General features: G+C 41.5%; 1 protein-coding gene across 2 annotated transcripts in view; it reads left to right on the top strand.

The window, feature by feature from the left end:
- parp8 (poly (ADP-ribose) polymerase family, member 8) overlaps positions 1–16,800 on the top strand; it is a 427,354-nt gene extending 410,554 nt beyond the window's left edge. For both annotated transcript variants that reach the window (XM_078219454.1, XM_078219455.1), the window contains exons 25-26: positions 2,888–2,972; positions 6,541–16,800. In XM_078219454.1, the coding sequence (XP_078075580.1) occupies positions 2,888–2,972; positions 6,541–6,643 (188 nt within the window). In that variant the 3' untranslated portion in view covers positions 6,644–16,800. The remainder of the gene's footprint in view (positions 1–2,887; positions 2,973–6,540) is intronic.
- The last annotated feature ends 1,827 nt before the right edge of the window (positions 16,801–18,627 follow it).

Here is an 18,627-nt window from a genome sequence, read left to right as displayed (position 1 = left end):
CAGCCGCCAGATTAGTTCTGGCTCCAAATCCTACAAGGCGAGTTACAGACAGGCCCACCCAGATTTTTAATGCCAATTGATGTCCGGGGACTGGCTCATGGCGGGTGGGAGTGTGACATTAGAAAGCCAGCACTCCAAGATCGACAGCCTCACCAGTCAAGCTGATCTGAAGATGGAAAGTGAGGGAGGAATAAGAGGCGATAAGTTACTTTTCTTTTTTTTTGAAGGGTCACAGTTGCTTGGACATGACTCTGGTGGGGCAATCCCTTCATAGGATGGTTCTAGGTCTGGGGCAGGAATGTGTGATCCATTGCCACCCCTCATTCCCATCTTGAGCTCACCATTTTGGTGGCCTAGGCAATATAGGGCACCCTGAAAATCTCAGCTTGCATTGAAATGGTGCCTTAAAAGGCACCACGATTAACATTAATTGGCCTGAAATAAAAACAAGAAATGCTGGAAATGCTCAACAGGTCAGGCAGCTTAACATTTCAAGCTGAGGTGACCTTTCATCAGAACTGATGAAAGATGGAAACGTAATATGTTTTGAACCCAGTGGAAAGGGGAAGGGTGCAGAATGAATAGAATGGAATGTCTGTGATAGGGTGGACAACCAGAGAGATTAAATGACAAGAGATTTCATGGTAGAAAAGTCAAAGAGAGTGATTTTGATTTTTTAAATTTGATTTATAATTGTCACATGTATTAGTATGCAGTGAAAAGTATTGTTTCTTGCGCACTGTACAGACAAAGCATACCGTTCATAGAGAAGGGGGAAAAGTGAGAGTGCAGAATGTGGTGTTATAGTCATAGCCAGGGTGTAGAGAAAGATCAACTTAATGCAAGGTAGGTCCATTCAGAAGTCTGATGGCAGCAGGGAAAAAGCTGTTCTTGAGTCGGTTGATATGTGACCTCAGACTTTTGGATTTTTTTCCCAACGGAAGAAGATGGAAGAGAGAATGTCCTGGGTGCATGGGGTCCTTAATTATGCTGGTTGCTTTGCCGAGGCAGCGAGAAGTGTAGACAGAGTCAATGGATGGGAGTGGTAAGGGGTATTGTAGACCTATTGCCAACCTTCTCCATTCCCATTCAGTCATGAACAAGCACACAATAGTTACATTAACCAACTCCCATCAATTTCCATTCTTTCCCTGGGTGGAGTGATGCCTACCATAATGGTAAGGTAAAGGTTAAAATAGAAAATGATGTGCATGAATCTAGAAGCAAAAGTCACGTCTGGATGAAGCAGCAGCCATCTGATTACTACAAGATGGGGCAAAGAAAGAGACAAGACCAAAGAAAAAAGAATCAGATTTTATGATCTAAAATGGTTGAACTCACTGTTGAATCCAGAAGGCTGGAAAGTATCCAGTTGAAAGATAAATTGCTGGTCCTCAAACTTGCATTGAGCTTCCCTGCAGCAGACTATGCAGAGAAAGGTCAAAGTGGGAGCAAGTTGGAGAATTAAAACTAAAAGCAACAGGAAGCTAGGAGTCACGCTTGAGGCCTGATTTAACTCCCTCCAGGAAGTGGTGGGCAATCATTCCAACTGTGGGTTGCCCTCACATTGAAAATGGACCAGGGTTGGAATGGTGGCAGGGAACTGGCATGGAGGCCAGTGGCATGAAATTGCATGCCTGCCCCACCACCCTCCCCCCCCCCCTCCCCCCCCCCCCACCCCACTACCCTCCCATCTCAGCCTGACCCATTTACAAATCCAGCCATTTGTCATCCCAGTGGATGACACTACTACATACGAACCACAGGAAATGATTACATGGCATCAGTTCTCAAGTCACTGACATGTTTGTTTCGAGTGTTGACGGTTCAAGCTCACACACGTGTACAGCCTTAAATTGATTGAGTTTGGTTGTCCCTTAAAGGAAACAATAGAAAGAAGTATGGCACTGAGGTAAAATATTCTCAAAGTAGAAGAAATAGAAGCAGGAGTAGACCATGCAGCTCTTCGCATCTATTGTACCGTTCAGTACAATCATAGCAAAGCTTCAGCCTGAGTTCCACATTCCTGCCTGCTCCCCCTAACCTTTGATTCCCTGAGAGACAAAAATCTGTCCATCTCAGCCTTAAATCTATTCAAGGATGGAGCACCCACAAAGCTCTGGAATAGAAAATCCCAAAGATTCACATCCATCTCAGTGAAAAGGAGAGGAAAGTGGACAAGTAAACTGAGTGAAGCCAGTTACATTGTCACCTTTAGGAAGCAGCATTTGAATCTTTCTGGAGATATCAATGAGTCAATTATCATACCCCACCACCTGGTCTGGCACATTGGGTGAGTAAATGAGGTGCCAGAAACATAACCTCTCCCAGACAGAGCCTGTTGTACAGAGGATAGGTTCATACATACCATTTTCTATTTTAACGGCATCATGGTAGGCATCACTAAATCCTGGAGAAAAGAATGAAAATTGATGGGGGTTGGTTAATAGAACTATTGTGTGCTTGTTCATGACTGAATTATTGAATGGGAATGCAGATGGCTGGCAGTAACTCCCATGACTTTACATGCTCCATGAAAATAATTTTGACAAAGTATGGTAAAAATAATAAATATCATGACAAAAGCAGTTAAATGTTATACGCCAAGGAAGCAAAACAATTGAATATGTTGGTAATGGGAAAATCTGCACTTCAATCACCTACTCACTCAAAGAGATGAAAGCCCAGAATGGGCAAGGGGATGAAAGAAATTACCACATGTTTAAAAAGCTGTCAAACTCTGTGTTATATTGCATTTGAAAAATGGCCACAAGAACGAAAAGTTAGAAATGAGGAAACACACAATTGAGGAAAAAAAATGAGAAAAATAAGCACGACAGAAGAATGTTTTATTCTGCTTTCATTTCTTTAATACTTGTTTTTGCAGTGATTACTTCACCAGATTTGCACAAACATGGAGAAATTTGGGTCGTTCCACAAACAGATCATGTCTGCACAAGATTCTTCTTTGTGTAAGTACTGTTAGATATTGATCTTGATTAATGCAATAAGAATAAAAATGAAAGTCAGCTAACTTGGGTTCCAACTGGCAGAATTGGTAAATTTACTGTTGTTAGATCTCTGCGACCTGACCTAGCTTCCTGTTCAACACAGTTAGCTGGACCAGTCCTATGTATGTAGTTATCCTGCTTGTACCTTTAAGGTGCTCCACTTATACCCTACTCAAGTTTTGTTTAATAAACTATGGTAATTTCCAGCATTTTCTGTTTTTATTTCGGATTTCCAGCAGCCTCAATACTTTATCCTTGTAAACAATTATTCCCTTTAGTGATTACCCAAAGCACATTAAATTTATTTTTCAGTTGGGACGTGCCAGGTTCCCACAAAGAACAAAAGAAAAGTACAGCACAGGAACAGGCCCTTTGGCCCTCCAAGCCTGTGACATATTCTCTGAATGAAAGCCATTCTTATGTCCAATCTAGATCTAGTGCCAATGATTTTAATTCCATTATTGGTTATTGGCCCACTCACTGGAGGGAATAGTTATTTTTCTTTATCCCTTCAACCAAAACCTCTCAATATGTTGAAAGTTCTATTAAATCAACTCTTAACTTTCCAAGGAGAACAGTCCTAACTTTTCCCACTTCTCATAACCAAAATTTCATCACTGATAATATTCTGGTAAACCTCCTCTGTACCCTTCTTAATGCCTGTACATCTTTCCTAAAATTTGGTGCTCAGAACTGTCCACAAAACTCCGACTGAAGCTTAACCAGTAATTTATGAAGTTGTCCTGGAATGACCTCTTTGCATTTATGTCCTGTGCGCTTATTTATAAACCCATGTAACCTGTATGCCTTTTTGACTACCTTATCAACTTGATCTGCAACCTTGAGGGATTTTTCTTCCATTCTGTTCTGATAGAATCCACAGTCATAAAAATGCCTCCATTGCAGAGGCATTGAGACGGACACATTGTGGAACACAGGGGCCACAGTATTGAAACCACAGACTCCAGCTGACTGCAGGAGACAACTTTGCTCTTTCTTCAGAAGATTTCACATAATCCTTTATTTAAGAATAATGGGGCAAATGACACACAAGAAACTAGTATTTTTATCATCTCTATAGGAAATAACTTCCAAGGGAACTAAGATGTGAACACTTGGAAATCTTGAGTAAAGTTGCCATAGTCCGAGATGACCATAGGCTGCTCTCCCCTTTCAGAGAGAGAGAGCTGACTGGTGGTGATTTAACCTGAGGATCACACCTCAGGCGAGGGGCAAGATTGAGAAGGCGGGCCTTCGTGAATAACCTCAGCTGGTATGGGAATTGAATCCATGCTATTGGCCTGGTTCTTGAGTCGTCTAAGTATAACATCATAGGCAATTGCCTGGTATATATAATAAAGACGCCCAAGATAATTTTGAGCATCTTGTTCATAGTCTCTTTTCATCTCGCACTCATAGGTACTTTCCTGTCTGTCAGACCAGTACAAATGAGGAGGAAATCCCACCAGCTAGCAATGTGTGTTACCAACATGCAAATCTAGCTGCTATAGATAAAATTCTGCCCTTTGTATCCAGTAATATTTGGTATCTGCTTTTTTTGAGCCAGGTCCCCGTTATTGCCACAACTTCATAGTCCCATTGCAAATGCAGCTCACCCAACCATTTTTACCACACTTCATGCATTTACATACAGAAGCTGTACACATAAATTAGATATTATTATTTATCCACTCCTAATATCTTCATTTTTCTCACTCTGGTATTATTTGTCACTCAATGCTTTCAGCACCTTGGGCCAGACCTTGTGCCTCCCCCTTGGTGAATTTGGTGGCAGAAGCATTTAATCAGGTGGGGATCTTGCCAACTTCCCACATCCAGCTTGATTAAATCCGTGATGGAGAGACCAGTGGACAACCCTTCTGCTCCGCTACCAATTGAGACCCTAAAGTGAGCAATTAATGCCCACTTAAGGGCTTCATCCTGCCGCCACTCGTATTAACCCAGAATCTGGTAGGGGGCTTGCCGTGTGGGGAACAGGACAAACAATTCTGGTGTGTTTCCTTGTTACCTCTCGGGAGGGGGGGTCCCCTGCTCAAAGGCACTCAGTGCTTGATCTGAGGGACCCTGTATCGGGAAGAGGGAGCGTGCTGACAGCCACACCCTGCTCTTACTGCCAAACCCCCCTCCCCCTTCATCCTCCACCCCAAGATCACATTCCACAAACCCTCCCTGCTATCTGCCACCTGTGCATGGTTCCCTCCTTGATCCGAGGCTTCTGGTCAGTATAGTACCGGCAGCAGACTCACCTCCTTGGTGCCGCTGCTGAGTACAGAACAGCTGCTGGCCTCTGGTTGACTGGCAGCTCTGAGACGGTGGGGCTATTGCTCCAGTGGTCTTTAATGCTAGGGAATGTTCACTGCTGGCTTGTCAATACGTGCCGGAGTGACCCAAGATGGGGCGGGCCTTCTGGAAAAGAGACAACATGGATGCCTCGCCAGCTCTCCAGCCAGCGGCTGAAACCCCCATTGTCTCCAAAAGGTTCTGCCGCTTGGTTCTCCATCCTAATGCTACACCCTGGTTCCCACCTTCTTGCCAAGTTATTTAAATCCTCCACAACAGCACAAGCAAGCCATCCTGCACAAACATTGGGTCCCTGTTCTTGTCAGGTGCAATGTGTTGGCTTACGCACGTCTCACCTACTAATATCTCAATGCCCAGAAATCTATGCATTCATCTGCTGTAACATCCTAGCATGTGTATCCTTTCGAGCACTATATAATCTGCCTGCAGCCTCATCCTTCTTTCTACCCATGTCCTTAGTACTGATATGGACCACAACTTCTGAATACTCTGCACACAATGTCTTCACAGAAGACGAAGATGTTTTTAAAATTATAACCTCACTTCCTGAATCCATGTGAACTAGCATTTAATACGTTATGCACTTCCAAGTGTTCGCCATTAGTTTCCTTAAGATTATTTCCAACAAAGCCTATTAAACTTCCAAATCCTTGTATATCTCTTGATCCTTCTTTGTTAAATGGTGGATGATGTTAGATGTTCTGAAGAAGGAGCACACCTGTCTTCTAAAACAGTTAACTGAGGATCCCTCATGACTTTCGACATTGCAGTATCTATTTTCTGTGATGAGTAGGCCTCAATGCCTCGGTAACTGATGGAGTCCTGGCCATTTGTAGGTAATGAAGAAAATGGTGCAGGCACATTTCTGAGCTGCTGTGTTTTTCTCCAGTTGGTCAGGTCAAATAGACAGGAGCTCAGGCCTATGTGACTTAAAAAAAACTTGTGTTTGCTTGTTTTTATAATAATGAAATATTTTCACATCTGGTTTGTCGTCATTGTACTGCATGTACTTCAAACAACTTCTTTCATGGCTGTCCATTCGCAACCAAAATTATTCCAATTGAAAAAAAAAGTGTTCTGTTTACACCTTCTAAATGTTAGCCCAACGAGAAGTTGGTTTTCACTTTGGCACTCACCCCCGAAATATAGCTAGGAACTCAAACTAAAGAAAAGCTCAAAAAGAGTATTGTTTTGTTATTTGTTTCAGTTATGAAGATGGCCAAGTGGGAGATATCAGTACGAACACACAAGAACCCAGCATTCATAAAGAAATCCTTCGGGTCATTGGGAACCAGACAGCAACAGGTTAAAAGGATCACACATCGTCACTGACTGGATCAGAATACCTTTTCTGGCTTTTAAGCTGCAGTGCAGTTTTGAACTAAAATATTAACAATCTAATTTCAAATGCACAAATGTAAGATTTTGAATAACGCACTTTAATTTCCAGATTTCTTACCTGAACCTAACAACATTTTGGTAATGCCAAGTCTGGAGTGTAGGTGTTGTCAAATGTTGGTTTTGTTATGATAGGTTTTCCTGGAAAAGATGCATTGGCCCCAATTTTATTCAGCTTTAGCACTGGTAGAGCATTGAGTGTGAGGTTGGGTGCTGTTGTGGCCAGGTTGTACTCCTGTGCTAATTAGTTAAATTGTGGGTCTTGACAAAGTGTAGAACTGTGTAGAATTTGCACTGAGCGAAATACACGGGGCCTGTGCCCCTCTGCCATGTAGAAATGCTGGGGTGGAAAGGCTTGCCTCAGGCATCGGCTGATTCAAGGAGCCATTTCCCTTCCACATTTATCAAGTGTTTTTCTTTATTCATGAATATCTTTTAAGTTTTGGGAATGCTGATATAATCCTGTCCCGTCAGGAACAGGAGTCTGTTTTTTAAAAAGTCACTGTGTGTTATAACACACCCTGGCTGTGCCAGCCAAACCACAGTTTTGTTTGTTTTGAAAAAGATTATAATTACAATGGCAAAAAGAAATAACAATAAAAAAAAACTGCCTGGGGTGCTTTGATTGCAGGCCTAAGTGGAGCCAACCCCTTTCTAATGTGCCATGGTGATGCCACCTTTTATATGAAAAAGACCCTTTTTTAACTCTTGGTGGCTATAAGCGTTGGTGCTGGCTGCCTCTAAAAATTCCTTTTACACCAGAGTAAAAGTAATAAGATGTCAACGCATTGAGAAATGGTATGCCAAAATGTACATTTTTTAACTAGAGGTATAGTGCAAGACTTTAGCATATTGAGAAATTAAAGATACTCATTTTGATATCCTAACTAGTCCAAAAATACAACACTTCTTTTCCATAAAAGTGGCACATTTATGTTGAAAATAAGGATTGGTCTTCAACGCTATCTCTAAAAGAAGAAAGTTGCTGTCCTACTGAACTGTTTTAATCATTGGCTCTTGCTGGAAAGGATTTCTTTATAGACAGTACACACTTGCTTCTACTTCCCTGATGGAATTAATGCTCTCAAACCTTTTAATTCTGTCAAGTGCTGTATTCCCTACTGATAACATTTCTACGTGAAGGTTTGCTGGGTTTTGGTGGGAATTATTTAACAAAAAGGAAAAAGAAACAAGATTTTTCGTAACTATTTTGATCAAATTTATGATCTTTAAGTAAAGCATGTGGATGTGACCACATGGCATCAAATTGGTGATGCCACCATCACATGACAGAATAATTGGCTTCTGTTTCGAAAAGTTTAATTTTGCAGGTTAAGTTTGTGGTAATGTTGGGTATTTTATTTGCAGCACAATTCCCTCTTCAGACTGCCATCTAAGAAAGATAAAATTGTGTTACTCTTGCCTTTATTTAAGGCCGATGAAAACAAATTAAGAAAGTCTTTTGTTTATATGTATTCATGTGTGTCACATGTTGAATTATAAAGGAGTTCACATTGGAGAGAGTTATACAGCCCGTGTTGTATGTGTTGTATGTAACCGTGCAGACAAGGAAGTGATGGCATGAAGAGAGCATTGCAATATTTATATTTTTTCATTAAAGTCGTTCAAAGTTACAGACTTAATCTAGAAACAAGCACAAAACACTTTACAATGCCTACTCCACCCTTCTTTACCCAACACCCATGAAAACCAACATTTAATCTGAAACTCTTCAATTACAAAGAGATTTTGAAGCAGCACTCTTCAGAATGTTTGTCCTGTTTCATTCCTCTTTGTGCTCTCCCTTCACATTGGTGGTACTAACTAAACAGTAAACGAAAATTAAACTATCAGGTATGGAAAAAAAGTTTACAAATCAAACTTTCTATGGACTTGAGATTGTTTAAAATACAAAACTCACATCCTTTGAATGCATCTTACGTTAGCATTGTCCACGAGATTGTCTCAACATTTCTTCAGTGTCATTTTAAAACAATCATTGTCAGTCCCATTTTTCACAGTTGGAAGATGCATATTACAGGCACATGTTTGTAATAAGGAAGGTACACAATGTAAATTAGTTATCAAAACAGGTATCAACACTTTCAGCATATATTGTATAGTTGTACCTTTTTGTCAAAATGAGGAAGATTTGATGAGATCTCTGGTCATTGCCATTTGGTTTCAAACCACATCGGAAGTTCATTATTCTTAATCAGTTTATACTATTTTTTTAAATTACATTTTTGTTCTGCATTTTTAGCATACATCATTTTTTTCATTCATAATGGAGTTTGTTCACACTGCCATCTACCTGTCTCTAGTATAGTATCAAATCACCATTATAACATTATCTGGATGTCCACAGGCAGTTAACAGGTCCTCAGTCAGGAACTGAGGATAACGATTCAGGCAATCGGCATTATGTATTTAAAATTGCCCTTACAAATAAACTGGGGATGTGTATGTTTACATTGGAACTCAGTGCAGTTAGGAACTCTTCCACTGATTTTATTTTAGATTAATTGAAGTGAAAATTATTTCAGTAGGGTGACAAAATGGGCGGTAAGGGATGGAAAAGCAAAACGGACAAGGTGAATTATGGACAACCAATCCGTTAATGCTCATTCTATGCCCCTACCAAAGAGGAATTTTACTCTGTAATGCTTTTCTTCTATGATAGTCAGCAAGTGGTACTTATATTTTTCATCAATGTGTGACTAAGCTTTGGTTTTAGTAATAGAGCATGAGCAGAATGCCTGTATGTTCATTCCAGTTCGTATCATGATAAAGTGATATTTTCCTTTGAATAGCATATTTATTTCACACTCCTACAGTAATAATTTGTTTTTTGAGAGCACTTTTTATTATGAAGAAATAGGTGAAAACAATTCTCCTCATTGTTGTGGATCACAATTGGCAGCTAGATGTTCTACCTTAGCAACTCCAGATAAGAAAGCACATATGTACCAATATTTCTCACAACACTACGCAGTAGAGGAACCAGCACCCCACTGTAGTGACACACTACAAAAGCCTTTTTCATGAGTATGAAAGGCTGTGAAAAACCATGAACACCACGAGCAGCATTTAATGAGGACCATTGAGGGGGTCCAATGTCTGCCAACAAAACTGGTGGCACCCCTGTCAACACAATCTCTGGGAACTGCAAGGGAATTAATTCCTAATTGACAGTGGGAACCCTGCTGCCGGGGCTCCCTGTTCCATGGCAGCCATTCAATTGCCAGGTTTTCCCCAGTGGAGCAGAAATCATGTCCCCAGGAGCTCCTGGTCAGTCAGAGGTAGGGAGCTCTCCATTACTGCAGATGAACCTGGAGCAGTGGTTGCTGCCTCTGGGCCTTCACCACGTAACCCAAGAGAAAGGTAGGTGAGAGCGGGAAGGGGGTCGTGGGAAGGGCCTTGCTGGAGAGGGTGAGAGTGGGATCGAGGGAAAGGGAAGGTGGGATGGCTGTCAATGGGTTCCCCCATTTCTGGATGCCAGGTTCTTTGATCAGGCACTGAGTGTCTTTGAACAAGAGACCTCCCTGCCAGTCTGCAAGCAAACCCAACAGGGTTTGCTGGGCGGTCTCCCCGCATGTTGAGTTCTCTACCTGCTACTAGTTGAATACCAGCAATGACAAGATGTGGCCATTAAATGGGTATTAATTAGGGTTTCAATTGGAGACTGGATGGAAAGACTGCCTACAAGCCTTCCAGCCCCAGACTTAATTGGAGTGAGGCAAGAAGGTGGAATCTCCTTTTCACACCCCACTGTCCAACCTGCCAGAGGGAGCATTAAATTCAACCTCACAAGGGTGGTAATGGTGGCCTTTTGTAAGAATTACAGAAGCTTCAATGCATTGCAGGGCTTCAGTGCATTACTTATCATAGCATTGTCTTTCAGAATAGGTTTTTGGAATATGCAGTGAATTTTTGGTCAGCTGTAATTATTATTAATAATATTTGCTTTTAAAAGCCTAGCATTTGAGCACATACTGAAAGAGCTCTGCATATTTGGAGGTGCCATCTCTCAGATGAAATATTAAATGATGCCTCCAGCTACCTGCTTTTGTGATCCAGGGGGTGGGTGTAAAAGATATTTCATCGTTATTCAAAGAAGAGCAGAGATTTCTCATTGTATCTGAACCATGCAGTTATCCCCAGATACCACCACCATAAATGCACATAGATTCCATTTATCATAAATGGGATCCTGCTGTTCCCAAATTGGCTGTCAAGTTTGCCACATAACAGCGACTGCACTTCAGAAGTAATTCTCTGGTTGTGAAGAACTTCAAAATATCCTGAAGATAAATATATAATAGGGAGTTATATAAATACAAGTTCTATCTTTCTCTTGTGCTCACCGACATTTTCACACCCAATGCAGAAGTGAAATGGACCATATTTCACGGACTTTCTACGATATTCCACTCTCAATAGATGGGAAGCAAGAGTGGAAGAATGCTTGCTGGTTCAAGGTTATCATCACTGTGATGGAACCTTTTATTGAAGGTTCAATCTCATTAATTACAAGACGGACCTGAGTGAGAAAACTCTGAAAGAATGAAGAAGTCCAACAAATTACTAGATGGTGCACCAGTGACTACTGATTACAACTATGCCGGAATATTTGGATGTCCTTCAACACAGGGAATATTAGGGGCACGTATGAAGGAATTGAAATGGCAACAAGTCCATCACTAAAGAAAATTAATCCATTGAAAACAAAGACAAGGGAGGTCATCAGCAATTGCAATAAATATTGGGAGAGATGGATGCAGTGCAACATTGAGTTGTATTCTAGCGAAAACACTGTCACCAAGTAAGCTCGAGACACCATAGAAAGCCTGCCAGTCATGGCAGAACTGGATATTGAACACATATTCAAGGAGCTTAGCAAAGCTATTAACTTGCTATACCACCTGAACTCACCAAGCAAGAAAGACCGATAGTCCTGCTCAAGCTTCTCTGTCTCTGCTGGAGGAGGTGGCCTACAATATGCATGATGCAAAGGTTGTGATCCTGTCCAAGAACAAGAACCACCACAGTGATTGCAACAACTTTTAAGACTACCTCCCTGCTGAACATGGTGAGAAATATTTGCCCAAAATGCAGCTCTTGGCTTAACGCATTCATCATGAATCCCAGTGTGCTTTCAGAACTGTAAGATCTACAATTCACATCATCCTCTCAGTCTGGCAGCTGCAAGAGAAATGCTGTGAATGAAGGAGACCACTATATATTATCTTCATCGCTCTGACCAAGGCATTAGAACGTGTGAGCAGAGGTGGTCTATTTAAACTGTTGGAGAAAATTGGCTGCAACCAAATCTACTCAATGTGATCTCCTTTTTCCTTGATCACATGGTGGCTAAGGTCAGCTGTGACAGGCAAACATTGGAACAGTTTGAGATTCACAGTGGGGATAAACAGGGTTGTGCTCTGACACTGACATTCTTCGGTATATTATTTTTACCGGTATATTATTTTTGCTGTCATGTATGAAGCTGAAAAGTGGGCTCAGAGAAAAGAGAGGCCTGTGAGTTGTGCACCTTCTCAGCCCACTGTCTTCCTCTACAGCAAATGTGGCAGAGACTTCTATGCTAGAGTAAGCCAGGCAATGCTTAGAACAAGAGTTGATCACCATGGCACAACCATTGTCTTCTTACGAGATGGAAGGCGACCACGTACCACGTCTATGTTTCTTTCTCAGTATCTCATCATATCGAATGTCTCAGTATGTTTCACATCATTGTCTTATTTTAAATTGATTTTTTTTATGTAGATCTGTGTAATGCTGATAAACAGTTGGTCTCCATTGGGAATAGCAGGCACATTACTAGTCAGTGAACATGTTTTAGAAGTGATCTAGGTTTCTGGTGATTTTGTGTGTATATCAGGGAGCTGGTATCATTTTTTAACATTTGTTTTGCTTTATTTTCCCACACTGTACCAATCTGTCAATTAAAAAGATGGGCAGGAGCCCAGTTCCAAGGCCTCTGTTAAGTAAACTCTTATTGGGACACATGTAAAAGGTGATTTCCTAACTTTGTTCTCGGAGAGAACATTTGCCCAGCAAGAGTGCAGCTGAGAAATTTTGCTTCGTGCTCGGCACAATTTTTCAACAACTTCCAGTAATAAAATCACACACAAGCTGCTGGGATTTCTGCTGTGTGCTCCAGGTGGTCATTTTGAAAAAATACTCTGCGATCTCACTGTAGCCATTCCAAAATCAGAAAAGTGAAGATCTTGTGGGGAGTTGCAAACAGGAAGCTGCACACTCTCAGTCCACTGCATCAGCTCTCCCTGCATGATGCATTTCGAAAATTCATTTATTGTAGAATTCCTACAGTGTAGAAAGGAGGCCATTCAACACATCAAGCCTGCACCAACAACAATCCCACCCAGACTCTATCCCCGTAACCCCATGTACTTACCTTGCTAATCCCCTTAATGCTAAGGGGCTGAGGGACAATTTAGCATGACAAATCAACCTAACCTGCACATCTTTGGATGTGAGGAAACTGGAGCACCCGGAGCAGACATGGGGAGATAATACAAACTCCCCACCAACAGTCACCGAGTCTGGAATCACACCTCCGTCCCTGGCACTGTGAGACAGCAGCCTTAACCATTTTGACACCGTGTTTTAGACTTATTAAAGAACACTTTTCTCAGGGCATAACCAAGGAAAAATACTCTGCTGTTTGTAGAGAAGATTTTTTTCTGCCTGGATTATTCTGCCTGGTGGGTGGCACGGTGGCACAGTAGTTAGCACTGCTCCATCACAGCGCCACGGGCCTGGGTTCAATTCCTGGCCTGTGCGCAGTTTGCACGGTCATCCATATCAGGTTGTATTGGTAGAGGAAACTCCGAGGACGAAACAAAAGGTATCCAGTGAATGCAGGCAGATTGACTGCTTGTGATTCTAAGTGGGGTTCACCTGGGGTTAAAGGAGAAAAAAAATAGTCTCACTAATAGAGACCATGCAACTATCATTGACTGTCATAAAAACCCATCTGATTCACTGTTGTCCTTTAGGGAAGGAAATCTTGCCTGGTCTGGCTTACTCCAGACCTATAGCAATGTGGTTGACTCTGAACTACTCTCTCAAATGGCTGAGCAAGCCACTCAATTCAAAAGCAATTAAAGATGAGCAACAACTGCTGGTCACTATTACAGTCCTATTACTGTAGGAAATTATCTTATTAATTTTTTTTGCATGAACAGTGCAGTATGTATTATTTAAAATAGATATTTATGGTACAGCCGCTGAGAAACTATATTTTTTCGAATCAGTTATGATTTCATGATGTAAATTGCCAAATTGTCTCACCAGTAAGATTATTGTTCTAATTTCATCAGTTGACTGTGCTTTCTCATACCAGTTCGAGTTCCTGCAGTTCTGATTTTCACTCTGGGGTGTGACGACAGGGTGTTAGGGGTGTGGGGTTCAAGTGACTAGTGTATTAGGAGTGTCGACCCCAGCTCAGCCGACAATCCAGACAAACTTTCTGTCCCAGTATTACCGCAGTTCAACTCTTCCATTTGCCAAGAAATGGAGATTGGCTGATATTTCAAAATAAGGGCCCATATCTCAAGAAAGAATAAGTTAAAAGAAACACCAGCCCTGGCGTCCATCCCCTGGGCAGAGCTGGCCACATTTTGCCCATTCTGATGGGCATCCTAGATGCATCTGTAATGGTGTGGATGCCATTCGGCCATACCCAACATGAGAAAGCAATTGCACCCTCCTAACATGGAGAAATAACAAATAAGAGGAGTGAAGCTCTGTTCACCCAGGTAATCAGGTACACAATGAACTATCTCTAGCCTAAGAGTGCAATTAGCATCATTCTGTAAAGCTCTAATATTGCTTGCTGCATTTTGTCCCCAATAGTCAACAAACTGATTGCACAGTGTAACCGCAATAAAAGAGTTTTAAGAATGTACGCTTGGCACCCAAGCAGTAGGGTGTTCTATTACTATCATAAATTACCTGATTAAATTTTTTTTTTGCATGAACAGTGCAGTATGTTTTATTTAAAATATATGTTTATGGTACAGTTGCTGAGAAATTATATTTTTTCAAACCAGTTTGAATTTAGTTATGTAAATTGCCAAATTGTCTCATCATTCTAATTTTATCAGTTGACTGTGCTTTCTCATACCAGTTTGAGCTCCGCCAGTTCTGTTTTTCACTCTGGGGTGTGACGACAAGGTGTTAGGGGTGTGTGGTTCAAGTGACTAGTGTATTAGGAGTGTCGACCCCAGTTCAGCCGACAATCCAGACAAACTTTCTGTCCCAGTATTACCGCAGTTCAACTCTTCCATTTTCCAAATGGAGATTGGCTGATATTTCAAAATAAGGTCAGAGAACATGATCCCTTTATTTGTGTGACTTTCCGTAGCTTATAATTGGTTGTCTGTCATTAAATCCCAAACTCTGGAGACAATATTAGTCTCCAGCAGCAATAGTGCAAAGTGAGTGATAATAAACTGGCAGGGTGGAAAACGGCGTGCCGTTTCTCTAGCGCCTGGTTTTGCACAACTGCCAATGTTTAATTTCACCCCTAATACTTTTGACTGCCATGATCTAATTGGAGGGAGGAACAGGCGTGAGGGGCTGAAAGGCCTGATCCTGTTCCTATGATTAATTGTGCTATCCTTATTCATAAAGTTAAAGAAAAATCGATCTTACACTTACCAGTGGATTATCCAGTGGGTGCAGCATGTTTCTCAGAACAATCCGAACATTCCACATAAAGAAAATGAACTAAAAAGCTGCCATACAACAAACAACATAAAGAAAATGTGCGTTTGAACCAGGAAGTGAATTGCATGTCTCCTGTCTACTAAGCCCAATAAGTTTGGGTTCATTTGCAGTCAGGTTTCCCACATTGATACTTACACATGTATCTTGATATATTTTCCTGATGGAGATAATCAGAGAAACAACATAATCCTGCAAACTTGTTTTGACTTTGAATGTAAATGCTAAGACACTTCAATCTCGTTTTATTAATGCCTTTGTGGGTATTAAAAATGCATGTCAGGAAGGGCAGACACCAAAATCCATGAGCTAATGTTGTTCTGAATGCACGCTCCAAAGAGCAAATCACTTTATTTTCAGTTTCTTAAATATCTGTTGATATTTTAACTGTAGAAACCAGGTTCCAGGTTTAGAAGCAAACTAGATCATGGTCAGCATCTAAAAGAGAGATAAGACTAATGTGGAACTCTTCATCAGAAGGTATGGGGTACATCCAAAAACTCGAATCAGCCCTTTTGTCTTTCAGCTTCCTATCATTAACACACTTTGGAGTTCAAATTGGCCTTTGGCAGAAGAGCAAATTGGGTGATAGAGAATTGGCAGCAGGTTTAGCTCCAGCCCGTTTGAAATCGGATGATTTGTGAAATGGGCTGTTAATTCATTATCTCCCACTGTGCGTCATGTCAAAGACCAGTTTTACCCCTTTTTATCGCTTATGATTTAAATTCACTTTTTTAATTACTCAGCATTTAAACAGAGTGCACACAAATGCAAAATTCAATGCTTTTCACTTCCATTCGAATGAAAATCACTGAGGGTGAAATTGGCTGGAAAAAGAAATCAAGCAGGGTGTAAAACGGGCTGTCGATTTGCTATTGCTTATCCTGTTATATGGCTGAAGATCAATTTCACCACTACTGTGTTCAACTCCAGTTTTTTTTTGTTTGTTTCATGCTTTCATTTTAAATTTGATACAAAATTTTCATTACAAAAGTAAATGCAGAGCAGCTGTCACAACAGATGTAATTGTAATTCAGTACCTTAGCTTTCAGTGCCTTAGAAATATAAGATACTGTCAACAACAACATCAATGTACATGATGTAAATATTGCCAAAAATACAGAGGCCAAATATTTTCTGTACTTGGTTCACATTGCTTTTAATCAGAACTTCTACTCCTGTCGCTATCTGTTTAATTTCTCTTTATTTGGAGTTTTGTTTGCTGTTTTGATCAGTTCCTGAACTGTTTTGATCAAACATTGATGTAAATGCTTAATTAAAAAGATAAATCTTTCTGGTGATTTTACTGAGTCTGTGAAGTTCAATTGTGCGGCTGAGAGTGTGAGTTACATATATCCAATAAGTGAGCTATCAGTCAAGGTTATGTTTTTATGTGTTATAAACCATGCAGAAAGTCATATTTTACAAACATATGTTGGAAACATTGGTCTTAACTCATAAAGAATCATAGAATCCTACAATGCAGTAGGAGGCCATTCAGCCCATCAAGTCTGCCTTGAACACAATCCCATCCATGCCGTGTCCCCATAACCCCATGCATTTACCCTATCTAGTCCCCATGACACTAAGGGGCAATTTAGCATGGCCAATGCACCTAACCCGCACACCTTTGGACTATGGGAAGAAACCAGAGTACCCAGAGGAAACCCATGCAGAGGCGGGGAGAATGTGCAAACCCCACACAGATAGTGACCCAAGCCGGGAATCGAATCCGGGTCCTTGGTGCTGTGAGGCAGCAGTGCTAACCACTGTGCTGCCAGAGGATTGCAATAAAGCGGTGCCAGAATTTAAAATGTTGCAAAATTATAATATTTAGCTTTATCCAAGAACATAAAGAAATTTTCTATGATAAGACTAGGATGTGAATTTTAACTTCTGGATAGAAAGCTGAAGGGAGCTAGGCAACATCCTACAAGCAAATCTGCATCTGAGGCTTTCCGGATTTAAATGGCTGAGTAAAGAACAGCTAGCCGGCTACTGGCAGAGAAAGGTTGGGTGGCGAGGAAGCTGTCTGCAAAATGCTTAGGTATGTTATGGATTCCTCCATCCTTTGTTCCAGTCTGGTGATGGTCCCTGACAACTCTGCCTGGTGATCCCCTGCCTGTCTTCACATTTCTCTCGGGGCTAATTCCAGAGGCGCATCATTGGGCTCAGACTCAGCAGAGTCTCCAGCAGCCTTCCGAGTGTCAGAGACCTCGGCTGTCACTGCCTCCGCATACTGACGACACATGTCCTTGAGGTGATCACCAGATTGTGAACCCGAACCTACTCTAGGTCTAGGTGCCACTGAGGTGCGTGTGTCTATGCTGATGGAGGATGCAGGTGAACGCATAGAATCCCTAGGTCAGGCTATAGTTCCCAGTTTTTTCTCTTGCTCCTTTCTTGAATAACCATGATGTGGTGATGCCAGGGTTGGACTGGGGTAAGCACAGTAAGAAGTCTCACAACACCAGGTTAAAGTCTAACAGGTTTATTTGGTATCATGAGCTTTCGGAGCGCGGCTCCTTCATCAGGTGAGCCACTCCTTGAAGGAGCAGCACTCCGAAAGCTCGTGATATCAAATAAACCTGTTGAACTTTAACCTGGTGTTGTGTGACTTCTTACTGTGCTCACCCCAGTCCAACGCCGGCATCTCCACATTTTGGATAATCTTAGTCATGGCATCCACTATCTCTCCTGTGTCTTCATTTTGAAACCTCCGGTATAGCACATCAGCTCCTGGGAATCTATCAGATTTTAGTCCCTTTCAATTCTCTAGTACCTGGGCCAAAATTTTCACTGAAACCAAAGGCCTCCATACCTATGATATTTCTGCCATTTAAGAGGGGCAGCAGCACATTTAGGGGTAATGTTTAAATCAGGTTTGTCCAACATGCAGCTCAAGGGCCGGATGCAGCCCTTGGAGATCCTATATGCAGCCCCCAGAGCCAGTTTTCCAAATGCCACTCAAACAGGTAAGTGCGATTGGAAGATTCCGAATGGAGCTGCTCCTCCAATCACAGGCCATTTTCTTTCACACATTTGCAGCAAATGTGGGAAACCCTGTGATTGGATGAGCAGTGAACACCAGCAGCAGAGAGTTCAGAATTTGAGCTGCCAA

Source organism: Mustelus asterias, chromosome 1 (genome assembly GCF_964213995.1).
Source record: "Mustelus asterias chromosome 1, sMusAst1.hap1.1, whole genome shotgun sequence".
NCBI lineage: Eukaryota > Metazoa > Chordata > Chondrichthyes > Carcharhiniformes > Triakidae > Mustelus > Mustelus asterias.
This window is presented reverse-complemented; position numbering and strand designations above follow the sequence as displayed.